Source organism: Merops nubicus, unplaced genomic scaffold, assembly GCF_000691845.1.
Source record: "Merops nubicus isolate BGI_N331 unplaced genomic scaffold, ASM69184v1 scaffold9163, whole genome shotgun sequence".
NCBI lineage: Eukaryota > Metazoa > Chordata > Aves > Coraciiformes > Meropidae > Merops > Merops nubicus.
In genome coordinates, this window is record NW_008596882.1 from 61,620 (window position 1) to 88,949 (window position 27,330).

The following is a 27,330-nucleotide window of genomic DNA, read 5'->3' on the forward strand; positions in this document are numbered from 1 at the left end:
TTATTACGCTGATTAAACCAAAAAAAAAAAAAGACAAAAGCTCCCTCTCTTCTGTTTACTTTAGATATTGAATGAGATGTCTTGGTCAGGGAACTCGGTCACAAATAACTAAAAAGGGACATAATTTTCTTGGCCATAAAGGAAAGCTTTTGTCAGGACTTGGGCCAAGACTGGGGCAGTTAGCTGATGGCAATGTCTGCCAAAGGCTGACAGAATAGAGTACTGAACAGCAGGGTGAAGACAAAGCCAAAAACCACCAAGCCTGCTGTAAAGGCTATTTGGCACAAGACAAGGCTCTGCAGGAAGGTGGGGTATGGCCTTTGGATGCCACCATGAAGAGGCAGAGAGCAAAACCCTCCTCTTTGCCTAATATTACAGCTTATCCACTACTAGTCCTTAAAATTGATATATGTCCAGAGCAGGATTTTCATCCCAGTGCAGGAACATCTCATCATGAGCTACAAGTTTGTCAAGCCCTCCATGGAAACTTTCCATAAAGCCCTCCATCACCTGGGAAGTGCAGAAGCTACTCACTACAGCTTCATGCAAAGGCTTCTGAGGTACTTCTGCCACCCCGGACCTGGTACCCAGGGTAACTTTATACTGCTCTTTGTCTAAGGCTTTGTCTCGCCAACACATGGTTGAACACTGTGCTGCCATGCACAGAAGGATGAAACAGCTATAGGCACTGCAGAAAATCCTAAAAGAAGAAAAAAAGAATGATTTGCAGGGTTAGATTGTTTGGAGTTAGTGGTGGTGGGGGGAGGTTTAAATCTTTTTAACAACCTCTTATGCAAACAAAAGGAGGTAGGTAATAATCCTGACTAGAAAATAAAGACCTTTCTTCACAGAAAAGCCTGACAAAAACAATATACATGTGTGCACACACTTTCACACACTCCTTTTCCTTTAAGTTTTCTGTGGAAAACTTCAGCAGTACTTTGAAAACAACTGAAAACTGAAACTATTGAAATGGAAAAGTTCATATTTCAGATTATAATGTTCACCTTCTGTTTTGCTTTCTGCTATGGTTTCTAAAGCAAAGCATGCCTCTTCTGCTAAACCCTGTATTTTCTTTCAAAATTTCAAAGGAAAACTTTTTCACAGCCGTGCTGTGTAGCCGGTGACGCAGTCCAAGAAAAGAAGCAGCAAACTTTTAAAAAATGATCTCATGAGGAGCTGTTCTCCTTTAATGCTCTACTGGGGGAAGCCCAGCTTGCCTCTGGCATCTCCCAAAGACTGAGCAAGCGCTAACATGGCTGCTGTGCACATCAGTCACTTATTCACTCCGGTGCCTCTGCTATTCCTCACAAGACCACATCTTGGATTCTTTTTCTTCTGGATTAGACTTCTATTTTGTTTTTACTTGAATAAGTAAGTTAAGCAAAATAAATTTCCTGTACACAAACCGCTCAAGACATGGAAGTATTTTCAACCTAAGATGAGAGCGTTTCCAATTAGGCAGAGTATGCAGGGCCACAGTGGAAGTTGGGTACACTCACTATGTTTTTGCAGATAAATAATATTGGTTTATAAACATCCCACTCACTCCAGGGTCTTGTTTTCTTTGACGCTACTCTAGGTAAAGAAATATGTTTAAAAGAGTAATTGTTTTAGAAATCAAGAGGAGAATTAAGGGGAAGATTTAGAGAACCGGTGAAAGGAACGGGTCAATGTGGAAGAGAAAACTGGAGAGAGGCAAGATGGTGTGGAGAGGCCAGGCGGTACCGCGAGAGGCCAGGCGGTGTGGAGAGAGGCCCGGCGGTCCGGTGGTCCGGAGAGAGGCCCGGAGGCAGGGCCGGGCATGCCTCAGCCGCGTTCAGGTGTCAGAAGGAGAACTCTCCGCCTCGGGGCGGGCGCGGCAGCCCATAGCCTTGTTGGTGTCTCCACCTGCCGATCTCATACGCGAATGTACCCGGGCGAAGTGACCTTACCGATAAATAAATGCACGTCGCCCGGCGTTTTAAAGCTGTATTTCGGGGCACCTTTCTCGGGGCTCCAGCTGCAGTCAAACACCGGGATCCAGGAGAGGAGAAAAGGCACTAAACCGGGAACGGGGGACCGGGAATTTTTTCCCTGCTTTTTCATCCCGACTTTCGGAAGGGGAGCACAGTGCCGTGCTGTCTGTTCCTTCCTGCCGAAAGCCGTTCGAAAGCAGCACGGAGCGGAGACGGGCAGGGGCAGCTGGGCGCCGTCAGAGTGCGCAGGCAGGGAGCGAAGGCCGGGGAAGCTCCCGGGTCAGCCGGCGAGCTAGCACGACAATCCCTCCGCACGCTTGCGGAGCTCACGCGTCAAAGAGCATCGCCTTCCATTCACACAGCCCTTCAAAGCACACACACACCAGGGCTCCAGCCTAACCTGGCTCTCACCCTCCTCAGGAAGGACTAAAAATACAGAGTAGGGCTATACAAAGGCTTTTCTCATCAGCTGCTAATGGTCCAATAGACTCGTAACCTCAGCTTCTCAGCTTTATAGCAAGTGAGCGATGAAAACCTGATGGGACAGGCTTGCAGGCTGCACTCTGAGCCACTGGCATGCGTTTTTGGGAATTGGAAAAAATATTCTGAAGTGGACACCTGGAAAGGGCATGGGTAGCAAGGGGAAATGCTGTCAGGAAAGGAAGAGTTTAAAAAGATCATGAAAAAATTCTGATTAATTCAGTTTTCCTGAAAAGCAGGAATCAGGCTCTGAGCTGGCTCCTCAGATGCTACTTGGAGACCTCAAAAGCAAGTAATTTAGAAAGAAACTTCAAGGAGTCCAGCTAAAACTACAAAGACATAAAATTCCAGTCAGACACAGGAAATTCTTAGGGGAATACAAGAATTTTATGAGTCAGAAGAAAAAATCCCTCTGAATACCCAACTAAACTAATATAATGAAGTAGTCACCAGGAAAGGAGTGTGATGAATCTGCATGTCAGGAAGGACAAATTTAAACAAACAGGAAATTGAACAACCTGAAGCTGTTTTCATTTTTACTCCCTGTGCCCTGCTCCGTTTTTTCTTATAAGGTGCAAACTGAGTTGACGGCTGCAGAAGCTGCCATGGGGGTCTGAGGGGACCATTTCATTTTAGATGAAGTTTCGATTTAAAAGAAATTAATTGCTTGGCTTCCTTTCACAAAGTCGGGAAGTTGTTTATTAATGATTCATTATTTGCACTGTTGTAGACCTTAGAGAGCCCACCCAGTACAAAGAAGCCACTAACCACTGTGAAGGAACACAGGGGAAGTCACTGATGTGAACTTTATAACCTAAAGCTTAGCTTCCTCCCTAGCAAGAAGTGAGGCTAAATACTTCCTATTAGATACTTTACCCATGCTAGTAGCTAGAGGGTTCAATCCTAAACGATAGCTAGTTCTGGTCCAGTTTCACCTTGAGGTGTGTGCTTAGCTTTTGACATGGAAAAGTTGTCAGAGAGGTTTCCAGAGAGAACCTCATGGCCACAAGGGCCTTGGCTGTAGGTCCGGAGAATTTCAAGACCACATGTGTTACCTCCTCTCTGTTACAGAGCCATGAGTCATCTAGACTCAGAAAAGAAGGGGTTTACATTGTCCTGGATGCCTTTTGTAAGCTTGAAGGAAGTAAACCTATAGAGAAGCCAGATTTTTTTTGCTTGTTTCAATAAATGTTGTGATTTCAAATGTCTTCATTCCAGAAGAGAAAAAAAGAAAATTCTCTTTAAACAAACTTTCCTCCAAAACTGCTCGAGTTAACTAAAATGTTTCATAATACAAAAAATTCATTATATGAAAATAAAAGCACTTTATTTGATTTTTTCCCCCTCTTAATTTCATACTAAAATTTTCAGATAAAAAAGTTATGCTAAAACAATTTTAAGATGAAAAATAAAACATTCCTCCCCTAAAGACAAGCCATTGGTCTTTCAGCCTCCATGGTCTAATGTGCTGTGGTAGACAGTATGTTAGGCATAGGCTGAAATGACTGCAAACTACTTTTATATAAATTTAAGACACTGCTTAGTTTCCTTTCTGAATTGCCTGTCTGGATCCTCCTATTTCGGGTTGATTCTGGACTCCACTTAAAATACTAATTGTTTATATTAAGCAGACAAGAGAATGTGTAATGTATTTTAACTGTCAAAAGTGTTGTGAACAGCAGCAGCTGGAAGAGGAATGTTTAATTCACTCCGTCACCCCCAAGCCTTTTAGAATCCTGTATCAGCAGCTAAATCTTACTCTTGCAGGCAAGAAAAACAGGGCATGAAGGAGTAGCACTGCAAAGCTGCTGCTACAGGAAAAAGAAGAAGGGATATTCAAAAGTCATAGCACTGTCATTATTAGGTCAACATAGAGCATCACTAAATTTACAACAGTATTGCTGTATCCGTGAAAGCTGAGCACATTTTTGTGTGGAAAGGCTCACATTTTGTGGCTCCTTTCTTATGTGGGTTTACTCACACTTGCTGACACCAGAGACATGATGCAGGTAGTGATGGGAGATATCACTTGAACCATTCACTATATGATACTGCTAAAAAAAAGCAGTCTTGATACTATCAGATAATGTAGTACCCTTAAGTCTTCTGGACAAGCGGTCAGCAGCTTGTGTGGAGCTGTAAGTAAGGACAAATTTCCTCTCCTACAGAGTTTATTCTCACAGGGCATGTCAGGCACAGGTTCACGACAGTACCCCACGATAGTTGTTACAGTGTAACTGGTGCTGGGACCAGCGAGGCCCAAAACAAGCATACGAGTTGTTACTTAAGAGAGATTAGTAAAGGTCTTGCTAAGTAACAGGATCAAGTTGTTTTCAATATTTATAAAACATTCTTATTTTCAAAAGCAGAAAAAAAAATCCAACCACAATGATAATATTTTGTATATTTCCTTGAGGAAATCTAAGTAAAACAGTAAATTAGCTGCACATAGACAAGTGAACTACCTAATGTCAAGGGAAAGAAGGGTCCGAAATGTTAAAGAAGGAGATGCACGAGCTTGTGCAAACCACTGTAGTGCACGTTTTCCCTGGGAGGCCTGACTTCTGCCATGTGGTTTGGGGTCTTTTTTTTCTTTAAATGCCACATTTACAGAACAGATTTAGCACAGTCAGGAAAGGAACACTGCTTTTGTTCATCTCATCAGTCTTTTACTTGTCCAGTTGCCACTGCTGTATTAGCAGGAAAAATAGATCTAACGAGGTGTAAAATAACACTCTGCATTCAAAGACGGCACTGTACCTCATTTTACTTTAATATTTACTTCAAAAGTAAACTCTGCTGAAACCTTGCATAAATAGTAAGGTATTCTGATCTTACTGAAGCAAAGTCAACTCACACCTCATACACACAATTGCTTATTTGGTTCCTCACTGCCAAAACTTCTGCCAAGAGAGCTCTGCGGTGAAGCAAGTGGGAGATACAGGTAGGTCAGGCTTTGCTGGAAGAAGAATTGTTAATAAAACAAGTTAGAAGGCAGAAATATAGTCCACAGCAACTGATGGTAAGCAGGGATAGCTAAATTGGAAAGTAGCTGCAGGTACAGAATTTAATTAGATTTTAATCTGATTTAAAGCTTTTTACACCCTGTGTGTCCAACTTCTCATTTTCAGCCGTTCCACTTTCTTTCATCTTTTCATTAGTTTTTCCTTACGCAAGAGGAAATACTTGTTTCTTTTCTTTTTCACTCAAAAAAAGCAGTGAACTGGCTGTCTGAGCTTCCTCTCAGTGTGTGCTTAGGAGTGTGAAGTCAAGGAATGACAGCCTTGATTAGACTAGATTTTGGAAAGAGCTGTACAGAGATTTTGTTTAGGTTCGAAAGATGAGTTTGTGGTTCATTCTAAAAGGAAAGTCTTACAGAGACTTTCACCAGAGGATGGAAAAAACAAATTCTCAACTCAGGGCTCAGGAGGAAATCTTCCATAAAAACAGGTTTGTAGACAAAAGAAGTGTGAAATGCTTACTTGCTGGAAGAAGATGTTTTCATAGGGATGTCTCAGTCCACAACAGCCAGTAACCTGCTGGCCAGGATGTCCCGTGGGAGATGCATGAGAGGCTTCTGTTCTATCAACTTACAATATTTTGTATGCACAGTGAGGAAGCTTTAGCAAGGCAGACTTAGGGGAAGGTGTCCTAAGGTGGCTGAAGCAATCCATCAGCTTCCTGACCTTCTCTTACCCCTGCTCTCAGTTGTCTTGGTCCTGCTGCTTCCTGACCATTTTCTATCTCTTGTGCTCATCCATTTATGGGGAGAAAGTTCAATTCACTAAACCATCAGAAAACTATTCAGGTTTTTTTTCTGGGCTGTCATGCTGAGTCAGTTAACTGAGAGGTTAAAAAACCACTGGAGGCAATGCAAAGCAGAAGGTGGGAGTACAGGGCAAGGTGTGTGATGGTGACTTACTGTGAAATCCCTGATTGACAGGAACTCTACTGTTAGAGTAAGGTAAATCTCAGAAATCAACCTTGACACCAGGTCTTTGCATTAACATTATAGGAACATGATTATAAGCTGACCACATGAACAAGGGATTTGAGTAGAAGGCTGCTTGAGGTCAGTGCCTTTATAATTCAAATAGGCCTGTAATCCCTCTGTTCTAAAGATCTCCTCTGGCTCAGCAGTACAAAAGGCAAAGTATGACAGTCTGGAACTTAAAATAAATTACCTGAATCGTTATCTGGGCTAAACCTTTTCTCAGAGAGCAGGTAGCAGAGAATACACTTTCCAGGAAAGGACTGAAACACGCTGTACTTTTCATTCTCAAAGCATGGTATGAGTACTTAAGAAAACAGATTGCTCAAGAAAAGCTACAGTACGTCAGGTCCCGACCCTATTTTGGACATAACAAAATCTAACCTTTGACACCAAGCTACCCCAGTACTGATCCGATGCTATTCAACGAAATCAGACCTTTTTTTAAATGCTGCATATCTCCCCACGAGCACAATGTCTGTTTACTTAAGTTCTGAGCGGGCAAAGCGGATTTAGCAGCATTGCAACAATAGGAGTTGCAAGGCTAGGGAGGGACTGGAATGCCAGAGGTTGCTGGGTTTTCCCTCTCTGCTCTTCACATTGCAGCCAAAAGAACACACATTCTGGCTGTGGAGCACTCTTAAGACTTAGCAGAAAAGGTCTGCTTTTGGTTGGCTAAAAGGGACTGTTCTAAGCTCAAACCTCCACTGAAATTCAAGGGACATCTATGAATGGTTTGCAGCCAGACCAGAAAATCTTCATCCATTCCCTGACTTCTTCCCAGCTCCCCAGAAAGCTGAGGCATACCCGTGGTTTTGAATGGTCCTGCTGTAATTGTATCACTCCAGGTGTCCTCAACAGGATTCCTTCCTATAGAACAACTAAAGAGGTAAAATACACCCCAAATCTCCTCAGAAAAGGAATGGAGCCAACAGTGCCATCAGTGTCTGACAATGACTTGGTTCCCATGCCACAAGCAACAACTCATAAAGCATCTCACAGAAAAGCCAAACAAGCCTGGCAGCTTCTGGCTTTAAAGCAAGAACTAGAGGACCTGAAGACCTCTGACCCACATTCCAAAATGGACCTTAAAAACATACTTGCCTCCTTTGCAAGCAGCTTAATGGCCTGCACATTTTCTGTACAAGTCATATCTGACTTCAGCTTCAGAGCCACATCTGATATCAGGTTCAGAGCATCACCTTCAACCAGATTAAAACGGTTGTACATTTTAACATGAAACATGATGGTGTTTCATTTGCACGAAACACCATTGATGTGGTGTCTTTTGGGGGAGGAGGAACAATTTCTACTCTGTTGTACTCAAAGCAGCCTCAGCAGCAAAACTTCCAATGTTTAACCTCTATACTTCAGTGTCCAGCACTGCTGTCACTAGGTGCAATACTTGTTTCACACCGTTCTTCCAATGAACGTATCTTTTAATCTACATCCTAAGAAATGTGAAGTCTAAGATGCTTGCAAAACTATGAATTGTTTTCTAGAAAGACCTAAAACAAAGTGGTCACCCTTTGGAGAGCTGTGTGTGCAACGACTGATCTTCTCTATTGTTGGCATTCCCAGGGGTCACAGAGGGGTTCAGCTGCATTGAGCAGGGCAGCATGGAGAAGAAAGGCTGTCACAGCCGGCTGACTCTGCAATCTAGGAAATCAACCTGGGGGGGCCAGTAATTAAGCATCCAATTAAACAGGGCCTGAGCTTTGAGCTGATGGCAGGTCTGGGAATTTGGGTTTAGTTTCTTTCTAAATAATAAAATTGCCTTAAACTGCAGTCTCTCAATGTCTAGAAAACTTTCTGAAAACTGCTCAAATTTTGTAAAAAATTGTGACTGGAAAATTTGGAGAATTTGGACAAAATTCAAATAGCTCAAACGTTTTGCATTCTTCATTTTGAAGGCGTATAGTTCAAGTTTGACATGTTTCCTTTCCAATATCAACTTATGTTAAAAAATAGGAGGGGTATACACCCTGCCCCAGTTTAATACATTTATTTCTGTTTGCCAACTTAAAGCAACTTTCTTGGACACACAAGTCCTCAGCTTTGTTTCCATATATAGGCTTAGTCTCCCAAAAAAAAATAGCCTGGTGTGCTCACAGTTCACAGCTAGAACTAGCTGTTCTAGTCCTAGCCTCTGGGACTAAGTTGAGCATCCTCTATTTGAACTTTTTGCCACTTTCTCTTACATACAATAAGATTGTACAGCGAAGGCTGTGCAGCCACCCAAATATGTAAACTGGGTGAACAGGGACAACCATAAATTTTATTTGCAGCATTGCACTCGGGTATCTTTCTGCTGTCTCTGTGTTTAACAATCTATTTGCCTATACCCATCCCATGAGACTATTTTTCTTATTTTTTTCTTCACTGATCTTTATTTTTTTTTATATTTAAATATTTGCATAGGCTTCAGTAAGAATGAGTTCATCTCCTGAGAGTGTAGCATTCTGCACTCTGGCTTTGAATGTTTTATAATAACTGCTATCACTTCTGTGACTTTCTAATTCCCCATTGTTCATTAGTTTTAAAACAGACTTGCATAAATAAACTATAACACTGAACTAAGGAGATCTGGGTGGGAAGTTTCTGTAAATACAGGCTGAATTAAAGGTAGGATATCTGCCTATCTTATACTTTACCTTGCACTGTTGACACTGAATGCCCTTCATTTATTAATCTTTTTGAATTTGAAGAATGCCCTGCCTTATTCTTTCAGCGTCTTTAACAGAGCACCTTTGTGCTTTCGAATATTAAGTAGTACACAGAATCATAGAATCGTTCTGGTTGGAAGAGACTTTTAAGATCACCAAGTCCAAACGCACTGATGGGTCATCACTAAACCATGTCCCTAAGCACCACATCTACACATCTTATAAATCCCTCCAGGGAAGGTGACTCCATCACTTCCTTGGGCAGCCTGGTCCAGTGCTTTACAACCCTTTCTGTGAAGAAATTTTTCCTAATAGCCAACTTCCCCTGGTGCAACTTGAGGCTGTTTCCTCTTTTCCTATTGCTTGTTACTTGAGAACAGATCAACCTCCGCCTCGCTACAACCTCCTTTCAGGTAGTTGTAGAGATCTTTAAGGTCTCCCCTGAGCCTCCTTTTCTCCAGGCTAAACAACCCAAGTTCCCTCAGACACTCCTCATAAGGCTTGCTCTCTAGACCCTTCACCAGCTTCATTGCCCTTCTTTGGGCATGTTCCAGAACCCAAAAACTGAACACAATATTTGAGGTGTGGCCTCACCAATGCTGAATACAATCACTTCCCTAGCCCTGCTGGCCAAACTAGTGCTGATACAAGCCAGGATGCTGGTGGCCTTCTGGGCACATGGCCAGCTCATATTCAACCAGCTATCAACCAATACCCCAAGGCCCTTTTCCACTGGGCATCTTTCCAGTCACTCTTCCCCAAGCCTGCAGCCTTGCCTGGGGTTGCTGTGACCCAAGTGTAGGACCCAGCATCTGGCCTTGTTGAACCTTGTATCATTGGCCTGGGCCCATCCATCCAACCTGTCCAGACCCATCTGTAGAGCCTCGCTACTGCCAAGCAGGTGAACACTTCCACCTAACTTGGTGTTGTCTGCAACCTTACTGAGGGTGCCCTCGATCTCATCCAGATTATTGATAAAGATATTAAACAGAATTGGCCCCAAAACTGAGCCCTAGAGAACACCACTTGTGACTGGTCACCAACTTGATTTAACTCCATTCACCACCACTGTCTGGGCCCAGCCATCCTGCCAATTTTTCATCCAGAAAAGTATGTGCCCATCTAAGCCATGAGTAGCCAATTTCTCCATGAGACTGTTATGGGAAACAGCGTGTCACACTCCCATCCTAATGCTAAAGCAAAACTGCCAGCCGTAGTACATATGATTACTTAAGCATTTCAGTGCTATTGTCCACCTCCATCTGTGCAAGGTTTAAGCCTGGCACTGACAAATACAGTTCATGAAAATTTGAAAAAATATGCAAGAACTATTGGCAGAGGAACGAAAGAAATAGACTGTTACTGCTCATACAAGTTATGAGAAACTCATTAAAGCTCAATCATTTGTGGATAAGTAAAAACATTCTCAGAGGCAAAGTGCCAGTGGAAATCTCATGAGTTTCAGCTTCTGAAGTTTCCCAATAACCTCCTTTGCTGTGAAAAAGAGGGGGGATGGATGGTCAGAGTCGCTCTATGGTCTCCCCCTTTCTTGATCTGATGAAGGAAGATCACATCCCTTTAAGGCCAAGGGCATTCAGATGAAGGTCTGTGCCCTCACTCCCACTCAGATACAGGTAACTTGCCTTGCCATTGTGGGTGCCATACTGGTAGGCACCCTAAGTCAGCAACAACATGGGTCTCAAACTTGGACTTGTACATAGTCTTCACAGGAGATGGGGATGGGGAGGTTGTCAGGTACTCACTCCCTTCTCCACAGAAACAGGAGCCCAGGAGGGGTCATGTCCCACCAGGGAGTCTCACTGGTGTGTTACATGTCCTAGCCAGGAGTATGTCCTCTGGGCACAGACCTTCTTTGTGTGAGAAAGCAAAGGGGAACATGAAAACTTATGTTAATGAATCATTAAATAAATTACTTTAACAGAGACTAGAGCAAGGGAGTTAAGAGTGCAATTCTGCTATGAACATTTCTCTTCTTTTTTAGGAGTGGGACTCACTTTTGTATGGTCTATACTTTGATGGAACTAAAGGAGTGAAAGCAGCTGCCAGCATAGGCCTCAACATTGTGCTCTTCTTCCACAGCAAAATGCAGCCCTGTTAAATCATACTGCCACAATGTCACAGATCCAGCTACGCCCAAGAGATGACATCATTGTGGGGCAAGGGAAGAGTCTCAAACATGCAGATAGTGAAGAAAATGGAATGATTTAAAAAGGGAACTCTTGTAATTCTCTTCTCCACCAAAGTGAGTTAACTGCGTAAGCGATGGCCAATGTAACTTTGGGTTGTCACACTCTAGCTCATGACCTAAATGGCAGCTCTGACTATCTTTCAGTCAGGGATTTTTCCCTATCCTTGAAAGCAGAGAAGGGTGAAATTTCAATGAAATGCTCTATCTTCCCCTCTTGCCTTTTAAACTTGTTTCCAGAGCCCTAATGCTCTCAACACAGTATTTTATGCAGCAGATTTTCTATTCACAAGGTTGTTTTTCTACCACTCTTCAACCTAAATGTCTTAACCAGTTTTCAGATATTCTAGTGGTGCCGAGAACAGACATTCCAAATCCCAACCCTCTGTGAATCCATCTAAATCCCTTAAATACAACGTGTGTGACAGGGAAATAATATTCAATGACTCAAGGGGAGATAATGGTATGAAAGTGAGTGTATGAACACTTTCAAAACCCATAAATCTTATGGACAAACATATTTTTAATGAGAATACGAACAGGGTAAATCTGTTCTCATGACCACCTCCTTGAAAAGTAAGAGGCAGAAACATTATGCTTCTGTTTCTAAATTTTGAAGTTTTAAAAATGCACCTTTCAGTTTTCACATCTGCATTTATTGTGTTGAGTGTCCTGAACTTGATGAGAATGGTTAAACACAGGCTAAAAGACTTACTCTCTAAAAGATCGAGACTAATGACACAGAATCAGCACCTCTGCCTACTAAGCTTTTGGAAAACTTCACATGCTTTCTGAAACATGCCGAAGACCAGCTTAATATTGGGCCCTGACTGAAGATTAATTTAATATGTTTACAACAATTTTGACTCGCTCTCATTACCCTTAGGCCATCTCTCTTTCATTTGCATATTTCTCTTCCTGCCCATGAGTGGATGAACAGTGGTGAATGATCTATTTACAAAACACATTTTGTCAGCTTTTTCACATCTGACAATTCTTACTTATAATTCAAGAGAAAAGGAAAATTGCTGCAATTCTCTGGAGTAACAATAACTGGAGATGCATAAGCAGATTGGTTTTTTTTGAAGAAGGGTAAGAAAAATTAAATGAAAATGTGTATACAGAGAAACAGAACTAAAGTAATCAGAGGTTACTCAATCGCAGGTGAATTCCTCCTTCCCATAAATAAGCTGCACCCAAGCTCTGTATACAGGTGTTTTACTGACACACATCAAAAGAACTTTCCACTATGCCTCCACAGCCACAGCTGTGGAAAGTCACTTGGGGATCACACCCACTCATCCCCTGCTCTCTGTACATCCATTCCAGACAGAGATAATATCTTCTAATTTTAACCATCAAAGTTACATGCCTAACTCTTTAGTTGATGGGCACTCACAGTTGTGATTCAGTGCAGCCCCAGACTTCTCCATCAGAGGGGATGAACCCCTCTGAGGATGTTTATCTCTTTCAGCCAACGCCGGATGAAGCTCAGGGGATTATGTTAAGGTGGATGGTTATAGTCAGATAAGATGATCCCACTCCTCCTGATGTAGTAATAGTTTGTATAAAATATCCCTCCAAACGAAATGCTACCATTTCTCCACAGACACACAAGGATTGTGTGAAAGCTAGACATAGAAATAACCTAAAAAGGATATTATGCAGATAATCATATGTAGCACCTGTGTTGCTACAGCTAGTAAATAAGAACAAAGACTAGTGCTAAAGTAGATGCTGCAGGGTTCATTCTGAAAAACCAAACATAAACTGCAAATATAAATTTTGTGATCTTGATAGGCACAGTGTTTGGAGAAGAGCGTACAGATCAAAAATTGTTCAGACACCTGGACCATGGCTGATGGACTTACTCTGTAAAGAACAAGCGGGCATGACAATGACATGCCAAACAACAGAGAACAGTACCTCAGCCCCCAGTGGAAAAAAGGGTTGCTGAGGTTCCTGATCAGATCATATAGGGATGCAATTCCTTCCTTGCAGAAAGTTTCAGTCCTTGTAACTTAATTCATTGTCATCTGGCTTAAGACCTGATCGTGCTGTCCTTACTCAGATAAAACTCAGTGCAAACTGTGTCTGACTTAAACTGGCAGAATTAGACCTCACTGATGTTTTGACTTAGGACTTCATCCTAAGCAGATGGGTGTTCACAAGTACAGTGGCAGCTGCAGTGGTACGACACAGACTTGTCTACCATTACATCTTAAAGGCTGTGGTTGCCACTAAATGAAGTCTAGAAAAGACAAATTAATGCTCTTTTCTTCATAGTCAGATCAACACTGTAAAGATTTTGATGGCGATCGACTGAATTTCCAGTTTGATTAAAAGCAGCTTGCATTTTTCCCATTATTTTTAGTACTACTAAACCTGAAATCAATTTTGGTAAGAGACTAAAATGTGAAATTTTGTAATGAGATCTTTCCTATTATTTCTTACTGGTCATAAATTTGCAACACTACATCACTGAAAGAAAAACATGAAATATTTTAAACTTTATTGAATATTCTGTCACTAATAATTATCACTTGGCTAGTTTGTACAGTCTAATGACATGAAATAGATAACTTTTGCAAATAATAGGTATCCTCCGGTTTCAACAAATACTATATGGTATCATGCTCATTATCTTGTACAGAAAAGATATTAAGGGGTTTTCTTCTCTTTGACAAATCCAGAGAGAAGAAACAAAACCAGCTTGAATCTCTTTCTTATTCAAATTCATAACCCCATAAAGCATGCTAATCGAAACGGAAGAAGTGCCATATTGGACAACATGTGCTCAGCCACCAGAGACACTGGGCTTAATGAGACATTGCCTAAAACCAAAACAGGAAAATGCACATTATGGTAGCAATAAAATAATGAGGAAAAGAGTGGACACCGACCATAACTACCCTGGCCTGTTAAATTCATCAAGGCACAAAGGCAAAAAAACAGCTCAGTGGTCCTCTTTGCCTGGTGTTTGGCTGAAGAAATAAAGTTTGGCTATTGAAGTCAAAGGAGACATCTGACACGTACCATACGGGGGCCGAGGTGGGGAACCCACTGAATGCCACCATGGTCTTGCCCTCTCCTCTGTCCCAGAGCCTGATGAGGCTGGCGGTGTAGTGCTTGTCCCAGTGGTTTTACACAGCTCTAGATCTCCTCTGGACTTAATTTAGGTCACAGCAGTGCCAAGCACCTCTAGATTGTCACAACTGAAATGACGCTATTGCAGTCTTAAACTGTTGCTGTCTTTCTTGAAGCTGTGGACTCCTCCCAGAGTGGGAAGAAAGAGCCAGGGTGGCTGAAGGAAAACATCCTAAGCAATTCTTCTCCTTCAGCCAAAACCAGGGATTTGGTTAGGTTAGGTTTGGCTTTACTGTGAAAGTGGAAAGCCAACATGAAGCAGCAGCTAGACTCTGTGGATGAAAAAGCAGGAGCACTCCTCAGCTGAGGAGCCACATTTTTCACCATCTTCTTCTGATCCAGTAGGGCATCACATGAACAGAAGAACTTCCTTCCTCTACAAGAAGCCAGGTAGGAACTGGATTTTAGTATCTCACAGAGGCCACTAATCTTGCCACCTTGCATTCTGCTCTCTCCTCCTTTGACCTTGTCTGTTTTCAAAGAGGAGGAATAAAAAGCTCTATGGGGAACAAGAGATGCCTTTTCATAGGATGATCAATGCTCTACTGATCAAATGATTGACTATTGATCTAATGATCAATGGTCTACTGAGACAGCATTAGATTTCCCAGCACAGCCTTAGTCACTGCCTAAATCAAGAAGGGCCCTAACCCAGCCGCCTCAGCTGCTTGGCCTCCATCCAAATAAAGAAAATTTTTGTTCATCACCAGAAAAGAGAGCAAGAAGGATTTTAAGGTGAGTAGGAATGAATGAAAAGTGAATGGAAGATCTTTTTGTGAACTTTCCTGAAGGGTGGAGTGGAGACCTGTAGTGGAGACTCAACTTGGACTTCTAGAATAAGCAAGGAATTTACTGATTCAGAATAGATTCAGGCATACTGGGAGGGAGATGCAGCTTAAAAAAAGACTTACTTTTTAAGAAGGGAAAAACAATTTGTCTTGAGAATGCATCAGATTGTACCAAATACAGAATATGTTGATAAACATTTTATTAGGATCTCTTCAGTGTTCACAGAGCACTGTCTTTCTGATTTCACTTCCTTTTCCCTCCAAAATCAATTTTCTACCATAACGGAAAACACCACAGAACTGATCCACAGCAAGTGCAGAGCATCTTCAACTGTTAATGGCCTGCAGAAGACATCAGGCTGCTCAGAATCCTGCCAGATTCACACTGATTTCATGAACTGGCATTGACCAGAACATTTAACATCCTCCAAGCCCCACTATGTTAAGTATCATTCACATTTACAAATACAACTGTTAGTGGTTGGTTTTTTTCAGAAGTTAATGGATGAGTGAAAGATCCCATAACACACAGTTAAAAACCTCTTTCTTGGACCCATATCACTGATAGGAATAGTAGGCTTCAAGAGCTTTTGGAAGTTTTATATTCTATATGTATTTTTTGTCCTATATGCCTAAGCCCTCAGATTATATTTACATATCATTTGAACTCCACTATTTTTACATATTTGGCTTCAATAAACAAATTCAGGCCTTTCTCTACAGCCTGCATTCTGCTGCAGAAATCACACAGTTCTATTAGATGAGATTAGGAAGGCCATTTGCATGAACTGTATTTCTTCTTGACACATCCCCTTGACACAATTTTTTTTGGTGCAGGTGACTGTGTAGGCAGAGCGAGAAACTCTAATTCAGTTGAATACATTCACCATGCTGCCTTTTATACTGCTTTCCAGAGACCCTTTCTTACAGAACTTCATTTGCTCAGTCTAAAAGGAGATACATTGTAAAGACCACCCATGATTTGATTTATGGTGGACCTAAAAGGTGTTCTCAGCTGAGAAAGCGTTTCCACTGCACTAGGTCTTGGACATGCTCAATAGCAAGAGACACCTCTTTCCATGAAAAGCCTTGTGATGTAAACAAGCTAGATAGATAATGGGCAGGAGGAAAAAGGCACAGGGGAGAAAGTCCTTTGGCCGAGGTCTCAGAGCTGTCACGACACGCTGGAACAGGCTACAGAATCAGCAGATGCTCATACAGCATTAAAAATATGAAGGAGCCATCCAAATTATGTCCAAACCTGCACATCCCAGCTATGTATATAAACCCAGGTGGCTGATGATAGCTTCTGCACCAGAAGACAGTAGAGACATGAAGTATTCTTTTCCTATAGAATTCTTGCTTCCTGGCACCAAGCAGTGAGCTTAACAGTATCCCATGTTGCCATTCTTCAAAACCTCTGTGGAAGTATGTACACGATGCACAATGCTGTAACACTCCACTTACAAATAAATTCTAGTTCAGCTTCCAAATTACAAAGCAGACAGGCAGTTTCTCCCCTCCCCCATCTCGTAGTTTAAATGAATAGAGTACTAATAAAGCAATGAAACAATACAACTGACTTGAGCTGTACATGGTGTGGGTAAGTAGCTTTTGAGCTATAGATCCATCTCGATGAGCCACAGCTGTGACCAGAAACCTCCCTGCTTGTCCATTCTTGTGGCTTCTCTTGCATATACTCCATTTTTGGCTATTTAAATGGGACCATGGCAAAGTTAATTATCACAGTTAGTCTGTAATAGGCTTAATTTAACTGAATGAATTTTCATTTGAAATGAACAGAAAAACTCTTTATGAAGACTCTAAGCGTAGGATCATCCAAGAGTATCTCCAAAAATCTACTTTGTCCATTGAAGAAAGCTGCAATGCAAGTACCTCTTGAAAAGTAGCTAGGTAGCCCTGCTCAGTAAAAAACTACATGATAATTAACAGGTCTAAGCAAGAAGGACAACAGTTTTGTGTTTAAGAATCCAGCCCTCCTGAACAGTAAAGATGTTATGCTGCTGAACGTTGCTAGCTTGAAAGAGCAATTTTCTGACAAACAATAGACTAACTCCCCAACAGACCAAACCTATCTGAAGCAGATATATTTAGATGAAGAAAAAATCATCAGCCAATCTATAATTTAGCTGAGTACCAGTTTCCAATTCCATGTAATAAAATCATGATTAATATATTATTCATGTCTTCTCAGACTACTTTTGCCAAGTTGTTTCTGAAGGACAGCCTTTTCCAGCTATTTACAATGAAATAAAAAATAGAAAAGATTGTCATTAGTACTTAGAAAGAAGAGTAAAAAAAATTCTCCTAAATAAATCTAATGAATTTGCTTACATTAATGATAATATAATGGAAAACCTAGATATAAATATTTTCATTACAGGATGAATTTAAACACATTGCAAAATCCTTTTCAGAAGGATCCTTGGAGAAAGGCAAGAGACAACCAGCGATGGTTATTAAAGGGTATGTAAGGCAAAAAAAAAAAAAAAAGGAAAACTGTATTTGTCCTTGTTGGCATTATATTCCTGGCTCCAGGAAGAAGGCCTTTGAAGACATAGTTCTGCCCCCATGCCAACAGGGAGTGCTTCGAGCAGGAGAGAAGGAAATAATTCCTCATAGTTGAAAGAGATTCTGGAGAGGTAATCTGCCTCATCCAAAAAGGTCTAGAGCAATCCCTGTTCTTCACTGCATCCATTAATTTTGCCAATTTTCCCTGTTACAGACTCCAAAAGTAATCTTTCTATGTTTTTTAATCAAATATTCCCACTGTAGAGTGACTGATGAACTTGTCAAAATCTTGTCAAGATTTTGTTATAAACAACAAATGCTTCTTTTCCTCTCTGTTCCTGAAACTGCTCAGCATTGCTAAGGGTAAATCAAGAAGTGCTCTATCAGAACCTGGGTAAAGAAGCTGACATGAATAAAATTGTTAATCTGCACATAGATCCATGATGCAATTGATCAATGGATGACACTACTAAGTACCCTGCTGCTTCAGGGACATAAGGTTTCAGGCAGGTTCAGTCTCTTTTGGGTATCCCTAGTAGGAATGGTCAGTAAGAGATGCTCTCTTTGAAGATATCTTTTGGTTTTCATTTCTCACTCGAGCCAAGAGTTCGTTATGCTCCTAATAGCTGTGCCGATTACTTTCATACAATGGACTGATGACAGGCTAGGGGAAATCAGGGCTGACAGCAAGAGTTTGGAAAGTCTACTGCTGAACATCTGGAGGTGTAGTCAAGAGGAATTTATAAGAGGAAGACATCTGACCATCCCCAACCTCATCATTTTCTTTGACTATTCTTTAGCACCTGTGCTGCACCATGTAGCCTAGCGAGTTAGTACATCTTAGGGCCCACATGAAGGGACTGATACCAGTGAATACAAGAGGTGAGAAAGGAAAGGATGGGAACTTTGATGGTGGGGGGCGGGGGCAGCACTATGCAGTGCTGAAGAAATGGAGATATGCTCATTCTGGTGGAAAACCCGACACGCGGAGAGGAGGAATGACCCACGGAGTCACCGGCTGACACTGTAGTCCAGACAGGGCAGGCAAAGGGAAGTCCAGGAAATGTCAGGGGCTCCTTGGCTTGCTTTGTGTTTGACTGCAGGGACAGAAGGGATCCAAGAAAAAGCTCATGTGCAGCTGTCCCTCAGGCCAGCCTCTAGCTGCATGGGCAGCTATTACAGCCTAACTCCTGATACTAATTGGAATGTTTCCAAAGTATTGACACAAACAGTGATATAAAATCACATAGGTAATCTCTACACCTCATTTGATCTGTATAGAAGCAGGGAGACAGAAGAACAGGTTTTGGGGATGCATCTCTTTTTATGAGAGAAGTGGGAAGCCGGCACAGCTGGCACAGTGAATGAAGAAACAGCTGAAGGTACTGTGCCCCCCTGGACACTCCTCTCTCTTCTGCCAGCTCACGATGCATTTCTGCAACACGGTGCTTCCCTGACTGACCCCTGATTGCACCCTGAGCTCTCTGACTTTCTCCATTCCACCATCTGAGTGACACATATATGAAAGACATACACTGGAGGCCATGTGTATTTTCTGGGAATTTGTCCTTTCTTTTTGGCTGAGAACAAAACTCAAATTTCTTCCCCTTCACAGTTCCACTGTGAAGACTATCACTTGAATATCACATGGCTCCCAACCACAGTGACATGCAAGATACACCAAAATATCACAGGAGATGCCCCAAGAAAACTCCAGGCCTCCCAGGAGGCAGTAGGAAACTCACCATTGCCATTCCCTGGTGATCAGCGGGCATGATGAGACAGTTGTTTGCATTTTCTATGCTTATTTTTCTATTACTAAAGTGGGATTAACAGTGTTCAGCAACAGCTTTTGAGACCTACAAATTCTTCCTGTGCTGGAACAGCATCCTGAAGACCTACTTTTCTCTAAATTAAAAAAAAAATTCTTTCATTAACTCCTTATTGCAATATAGTTCTCATATTCTTAAATTCCAAAATTTGCTAAGCAAGCACATAGCACAATAAGAATTTCAGACACTACAAAAATACTAATAATTAGAACAAAATTGCTTCAGCTGTGTTTTTTGTGGTTTACTTTGTTCCCTAATGAATTTTGAGGAAAAAAAAATATTTTTCCTGCAACCTTTTTTGCTTTCAAGTACTTTTTTAGAAAAAAAATCTATTTTCAGTATGGGTGAAATTCATCATACTATGACAGGAAAGCAAAATTGTTTCATTTCGTAAGATCTTCTAACAGCATGAAGCTAACCCCATGGTCTCCAAGACAGACATTCTGCCAGCTATAGACTTACAAAGAGTCAGCAGAGAAAAAGAAGTTTCTCAGATGGAACTGTTAGCCATGATATGAAGAATGTGTGTCCCCTACAGATGTTATAGCTATTTATATGATAAATCCTGATCATCACTATAGGAATTTTACAGCCTTCTTTTAAGTTAATGCTCAAGTTCAAATTAATCTTCTTTTGACAATGTTTGCCTAATATTTCAGTGTTGGACAACATTTCGAGGGTTACATTTACAGTCAGCCTACTGGGCACTTTTAAAGCTGTATTCCAGACTTTGTAGTTGCTTCAGAAAGACTTCTTTTAATTCTTCAACGCTTCACAAATATTTCTAGGAAAGACAAGTACAGTAAGCACTGACAAATTCTTAACAAGGGCAGATCTAGACTTGTGGAGTTAACTGGAATTAACATCAGCGTTAATTTAGCGCATGCAACAGGTTGTAGAACAACTCCCTGGAAGAACATACTCATTCTAGAACAAAATTACCTCATCCTCACATTCAACACTTGAACTGTTTTGAGATAAACGTGAGATAAATGAGAACAAAGCAAGTTTGTTCCTGTTTGAGGGGTCATTGGTTTACTCAGGAATCACAGTCTGGGGAATTCAAAACAAAATGAGGGATATGAAAACACCTTAAGGTGTCCCCAAGGAGCTCAAGGTTGCATAAATATAGAGTCATTGGTGTCAAATAGCAGCAGCCTTTTTAAAACCAATGCTACATTTACACACTTCAAAGGCCCATGTTATGCAGGACCTGGTTTTACCTAGGGCATTGCAGCCCTCCATACCAGAGAAAGACATTTTTATGAGAATGCCTCTCTGCCATCACCAACACATCCTTCCACTCCCTGCCTACACCATCCTGTTCACGCAGAGGCAGCCAGAGGTCTGGGCTTTTTGTCTGGTTTTGGAAAGGGATGGTAAACTCTGAAACAAAATCAAAACAAAAACAGTGGGGAAACAAAGCCCGTGATATTTCACTTAGGTGGTACATGTTGACTTGACCTCAGTATCTCCACTTCATTTCTCTGTTCTCACACACTAGGAATAAAAGATAAACTCTTAAGTGCTTGCACTGTCTGACTATGAAGAAAAACTTGGTGGAAGAACCGAGTCCTGTCCCTATAGGTGGACGGCTGCTGCACTTTTCACAAAGATAGGGATTTTTTCCATCCTTGGTGTTGCTGGCCATGAAGTGTGCTTCGAGGATATGGTGTTTCTCCAATTTATATATTTATTTTTAAAAAGCCATTTATATTGTGTGCTTACTCTGTTTCTTCTACTATCTTTTAACATCTACCCTTGTTTTTTACCTGAGACCTGTGCTTACAGAGGCAGCACTGATCAGACCAAGGTGGTTAAACCTCAGTGATTCTCAGTTCCAAGTACATCATTTGGGGCAAGGAATAAAATGAGACCAGCAGGCCAGGCTGGCTTGGCCAGCCACACACATTGGCAATCCACAATGGGTCACTATGTGAGGAGCCTTAAACACCATGAGGGTGGCCACAGTCCCATGACAAGAAAGCCTGAAACTATTTCAATCAAAAACTCACCCAGGGATTTATTTAGGGGAAAGGGATCACAAACAGAAGAGGCAAGTGGAGCTCTGCAAAAAAAGGAGGACTAAATCTAAGAAACTGCTCAGCTCCAGACCTCCCCATACTGTATGTCTGAGGGTAAACAAAGTATTTGACATTCTTGGTACCTGCTGATGCTGACACTCAGCAAAATAACATTAATCACCTGTTGCAGAGAATTCTTGTGCGCATCCAGAGAATACTTGGGTTCAGTAAAAAAAGTGGAGATAGAGAAGATCCTGCATCTTTTGCTGCTCATTTACATTTATGTTTTTTTTGTGTAGTCTCCTGTAAATGGTCTTTACTTCCAAATCTTTTTGCAAGCTCTGTGTGCTCTGTGCTCTTGGGGAGATAAAACCACATCAGGCGTTCACAAGTCCAGAGCTCTGACCTTGTAAGAAGAGTGCCTCAGGAGCACCTTCAGATGAGCAGAGCATGGAGAGCAACTCCAGTCCTCTGGTGTTTGGGCAACCATGCTTTCCAACACCGCTGAGATAGACAGATTGTGCCCAGAACATGGACCCAAACTCAAGGAAAGCAAGCCTGTGGAGCCCGCCCAGATGAAGAGGAGACATTTAAAAGCTCATGCTCACCCTACAGAGTCCAATCACAGAGGCCTGCTGACACTTAATGAGTGGGCATTCACCATAGCTGCAATAGTGCCAAACTTCTATTACTGCTCCGTGCTCCCTAGGAAATACCACACCCCTGCCTCCATGCCAAGGGGCTGGCACGCAGAACAGTCACCTAACAGAAGAGCTGCTTCAAAAGAGAAAGTCATAAAACAGTTTGTAGCTTAATTCACCAAGCAAATCGAAATTCTGCAGAGATCATTTTCCCCTCAAAAGACAAGTGATCCATTTGACATTCTGCTCCACACCCTCGTCAGCCTAGTGACTAGTAAAAGAAAGAGGGCAATGGCAGACAATATGTGAAGCTACCCCTCCATGTAAAACTGACTCAAGAAGCAATCTTGGCACAGAGTGCATTCAAGCAATATTTAAAGCAAATAACCTCAAAGTCACAGACTAAAATCATAGTATAAGGGAGATGACTCAAGTATACAAGATGTAGGAGTTGTCTATATAAATGCTTCCTGCTGTAGATTTCACTTCCATATAGTTTCAAAGATAAAAATCTAATGTGGAAAGAAAAAGCAATGTAATACCTCACATTTCCAACCCAAACCATGTTCTAACTGGGATAAAAGGAAACATGCTATTTAAGAAATACTCTGACTAATATAAATAGTAAAATTTTTATCACTCTAAGCAATTATAATCACTGTGTTATGCACACTATATAGAAGGCAACATTGGCCTAAATACAAAATTGTCATAATAGTATCAGGTTTTTTGCTTAAAACAGTCTTTCATCTGAACAATGAACGTATTTTGAATTACCTTGTCAGGCAATGGACATTTCAACTAGTTTCAGGAACACAGCCTATTCTTAATTTGCTATTGTTTAACTTTAAGGAACACCCAGCAATAGTTAACCAAATAAATAGCAGTCTGATATTAGGATCTCTGTTTTTTCCCCCAACTGTTCCCCTGTTTGCTGTCCTGTGTTTTTGTCTTGTTAGCTACACATTAACCTGTTAGACTGACCTTCACTTCCCTCCCAATCCCTACAACACATTAAAATTCTTTAAAAAGACAGCTTGAGAGAGACTGCCTTTTGGTTAAACTTCCTAAAGCGAGCTCTACAGGCTGGTCTGGCATGCATTGTGTACATGCATCTGTCACGAAAATTTGATGACAAATCATCTGTTTCCTGACAGATAGGCTGCACTGACTTCAAATTCCCATGAAATGCCTTTGTCCATGAGGAAGAAAAACACTCTCCTTTAAAGTAGTGATCATTCTCAAACTTCACTTCAGTCCTTCATTTGCTTTAGTCTGTATTATCATTTATTTGTACTATAATTTTTCTGGGTCAATTAAAGCCTGTCACAAGATACATCTTCCTGATCATCTTTTGGGAAAATGTAAAGAGACAGGAACTAATGAAAGGAATGAAAGTAAATGTTTCACAGTAATAATGCTGTTTTCAGAGGGTGAGAAATGAAGATCCTTTTAAGACTGACCTACCCCAGTTTGTTTAAAACTAAGCTGAACTTGAACTGATAAACTACTCTTTTGAGATTAGCCTGAATAGTGTACATTCGGCAAAACACTGTAAATCTAAACATACCTGAATTGGAGTCAAACTTTGTTTCTGACCTGCAAAAGAAAATGAAAGGATCGTAAGTTATAAGAATTGCTTTATGCCATAAAAGACATTTGTTAGATCAATCCCCCCCCAGCAAATACTGTCTTTAACAAGACTGTCTACCTCTGCATATTAGTATTTAATGCATTCAAGGGGCATTTGGATCCAAAGAACAATTATTATCTTCAGTATTTTGAGGGCCTTTTACAATGCAGAGTTACAAAGAAAATATTTTAAAAGACGAATCACAAAACGAATGCAGAAAATAGAACTCAAATTTAAACCAGGATTAAATTACATGCTGTGAATCATGGCACACAGTTGTTCCTATGAAATAAATATTGTTTTCATTCATTTTCATTTCTGAAAAGTCATTAAGAGGATTTAATTTATTCATGAATGTTTCCAATCTATTTTTGAAGCAGATACCGTTTCATTAATGTCATATGTATTGTATCCAATGATCTGTACTTAATTGTACAACATCCTAGGAGGGTTTTGTTTGTGTGTGTGTCTTCAATTTACTCACTCTGCACATACGCATAAGTGGTTTGATTTTCTTAAAAGTGGAAAGCGGGGGGTGGGAGGGAGGGATAGAGGAAGCGAGCCAGACCTAAATTTTAACTCGTTTTAAAGTCTTTGCAAGAAGACAATGATGTGTGCATTTTGCACCATTAGCTCTGGTTGTGCACTGCAGATTTTTCTCTCTCTAACAAGTAGTGTTTTCTTCTAAGGGCTTAGCACCTAGCAAATGAACCCTATAACCTGTATATTTAATAAAAGGAAGAAAAAATTAGCCCTTGTGGGAACATCATGTTTCAGACATAGGTTAATAATACTTGTAAATGTAGAAGCCTTTGAAGATCTTAATTCAACTGTGGGAAAACTTAAGTTGGGTAATTACTCTCAAGATGCTGCTGATGTGCTGTCAAGCAGAATTAAGCCCATGACTAGGCCTATCTACACAATCTGCTATAAGACAGCATTGTCTATATCGAGCTCTCAAACCAATTAACAGGCATGTTCCAATCAGATTTATATTGCCCACTAACAATCAGTCGTACACGTGGTCATGGCTGTCACAGCAGGACACAAGGTCTGACCAGCAGGAGACCTGTTAAAGGATGTTACGTTGGCAGCAAAATGCATTTCCCCAGAAATTCTAAGGAGGAAGTACAATGTTGGATCCTTTTACATTGCATCAAGGAGGGGATGTATTTTGGGAAGTTACAGTCCTTTTTTTCAAAAATAAATGGATGAAGCTCAAAAACTAGTTGCAGATTTTTCTTCTTTTATTTTACAAGCTTGTACATGCAGGTACATGTAGATGTATTTTACACGTACTCTGTGTATTTTATATAATTGGCATTGTAGTCCCTACCAAAGATCTACGCTACAGAAAACAAATATCAAATCAATCACAGTCTAAAAAATTAGTAAGTTCACACTGTTAGTCACAGTAAGGCAAAAACTCCCTTCTTCCTTCCTTCTCGTTCTCAACCTTCCCCCAGTGCTCATGGTCTTTTACGTCTTACATATAATGTTCAGGCGGTGAAAAGATGGAAGGGGAAAAAACAAAACTTATCTTCCTAATTGGTACACGTGAAGTACCACCAAAAGCACTGAATAAAGAAAGTATGTTGCTGACATGCCTTCAAGAGTGTCGCCACCACTAACTGCCCACGGCACCAGCCCAAGCTCCTGTTTGGCAGCACGTATCATTATTTATGCGCAGGAGGATAAAGTCCCTACTTTGTGAAAAGTGCGTGCTGGCAGGAATTCCACTGAGTTCCAGGTAAAGCAACTTACTCAGTATTTTATTTACAGTATTCTCCTCAAGCTGCAGTATATCTGTCCAGACTGTTTTCTCTTGCTTATCACTGTTTCCAGCAACACCTCGCTACTTAGTCAGAGACAACGTACAGATCTTATACCCAGCATCTGTTTATTTGCACAGTCAACTTCTCACTGTCTAAAATCTAGATACTTGGTATTAGTTGGTCAAACAAAGCTCCTAGTCCTCAGCCTGGATGGCTGGGTATGGACATGTGCACTGTGACTTGCGGCACCAACAAACAGGTCCAGGGGCCAAAACGGCAGAGAGTGCATGGGGAGGAGGGTCACAAGGGTCACTGGGGACTGTAATGAGTACCAAAGCTCCAGTCATAAATTACTGGATAACAAAGCAGAGAACTGATACAGGGCAGTACATGAATGGAACTCTGGCAGCAGCAGCAGAGTAGCTATGAAAGGAAGCACAACATGAGAGGTAGAACTAGCAGCCATTGAGAGGAGAAGGATCACCTGCATTATGGTCATCATGTCACCTTGGGAAAACAATGCAAAATTTAGGACACAGTATTACAGTATCATTTTAAAGATCTTAGAAAGGCACAGAAAAAAAGGGAAGAAAATAATGCAGCATCTTTGGCATTGCAAATAAGCCACAAGTAGTGAATGTGAGAAAAGCACTCTGCAACTACACCAAGTCATCCTGACTCCCTGAAGGAATGAGAAAGCTTTCAGCAACTTCAATGGAACTAGCACTTTTCTCCCTAAATACTTCCAGCATTTCCATATTTTTCTTGACAGTATGCTAAACAAAGGTATCAGAAACTAGCTGCACCTAGGTGTTAAAGATATGCAACTAAAAAATGGCCGATAAATAGGATAAAATTAAATACTGAAAGTACATCCCAAAGTGGTGTTCTGCTGCACACAAAAATATTCACTCTGACTCCTTTATGCTCTCAAAATTACATTAACTACAAGGAAAAACTTCTCTGCACATTTTTTGTTATCACTGTACATACTCTGATATTGAACCTAAGTCTCCTACCAGACAAGATGCACATTTGTGCATACACTAGCTCTGTATTTTCTCTACTTTTGCCCCATAGGAATACTCTGAAAGTCAGGGAATCACTCATAAATATCTTTGGAGAGGAGTCTATATGCATAAAGAGAGCAAGAGGGTATTTATAAAGTGCTTTCCATTTCCAACTGTGTTATGACTCAAATACACACAACACATGGCAATACAAATGCCAAGTAGCTCATCTCCCAACACACAATATTCAATGAAACAGTAAGCTAATGGAGAGGTTCAGATAAGCACAAGGTGCCACAATACTTTTAAAGATCCAAGATATAATCAAAGCAAACACACACAATAAAATATGTGATGGTCACTTTATCTGTACTGCAAAGAGGTGCAGGATTCTGAGCTGTTCCTTTTAAAACGCACCATAAACCAGATGTTCAGGCTGCTAAATACTGAGAAAGAAATGGAGTAATGATAATCAACATGCTTTCCTACAGTGTCAATTTTAAACTACTGCCTTCCAAAGTATGGCTTAACTTCAATATTTCGGTGCCACATACTGTGTGGTATGACCAGACATGCTACAGCTGAAGCTAACACAGATCTGCTACATGCTAGTGGAGCGGGGTTTTGGCAAAGGAGAAGGGAAAGCG

At 41.0% G+C, this 27,330-nt stretch overlaps 1 protein-coding gene across 2 annotated transcripts in view; it reads right to left on the bottom strand.

Moving 5' to 3' along the window:
• The window catches only part of MSRB3 (methionine sulfoxide reductase B3), a 64,838-nt gene that overhangs the window by 13,889 nt on the left and 23,619 nt on the right, over positions 1 to 27,330 (bottom strand). For both annotated transcript variants that reach the window (XM_008936521.1, XM_008936520.1), the window contains one exon: positions 23,836 to 23,864. In XM_008936521.1, the coding sequence (XP_008934769.1) occupies positions 23,836 to 23,864 (29 nt within the window). The remainder of the gene's footprint in view (positions 1 to 23,835; positions 23,865 to 27,330) is intronic.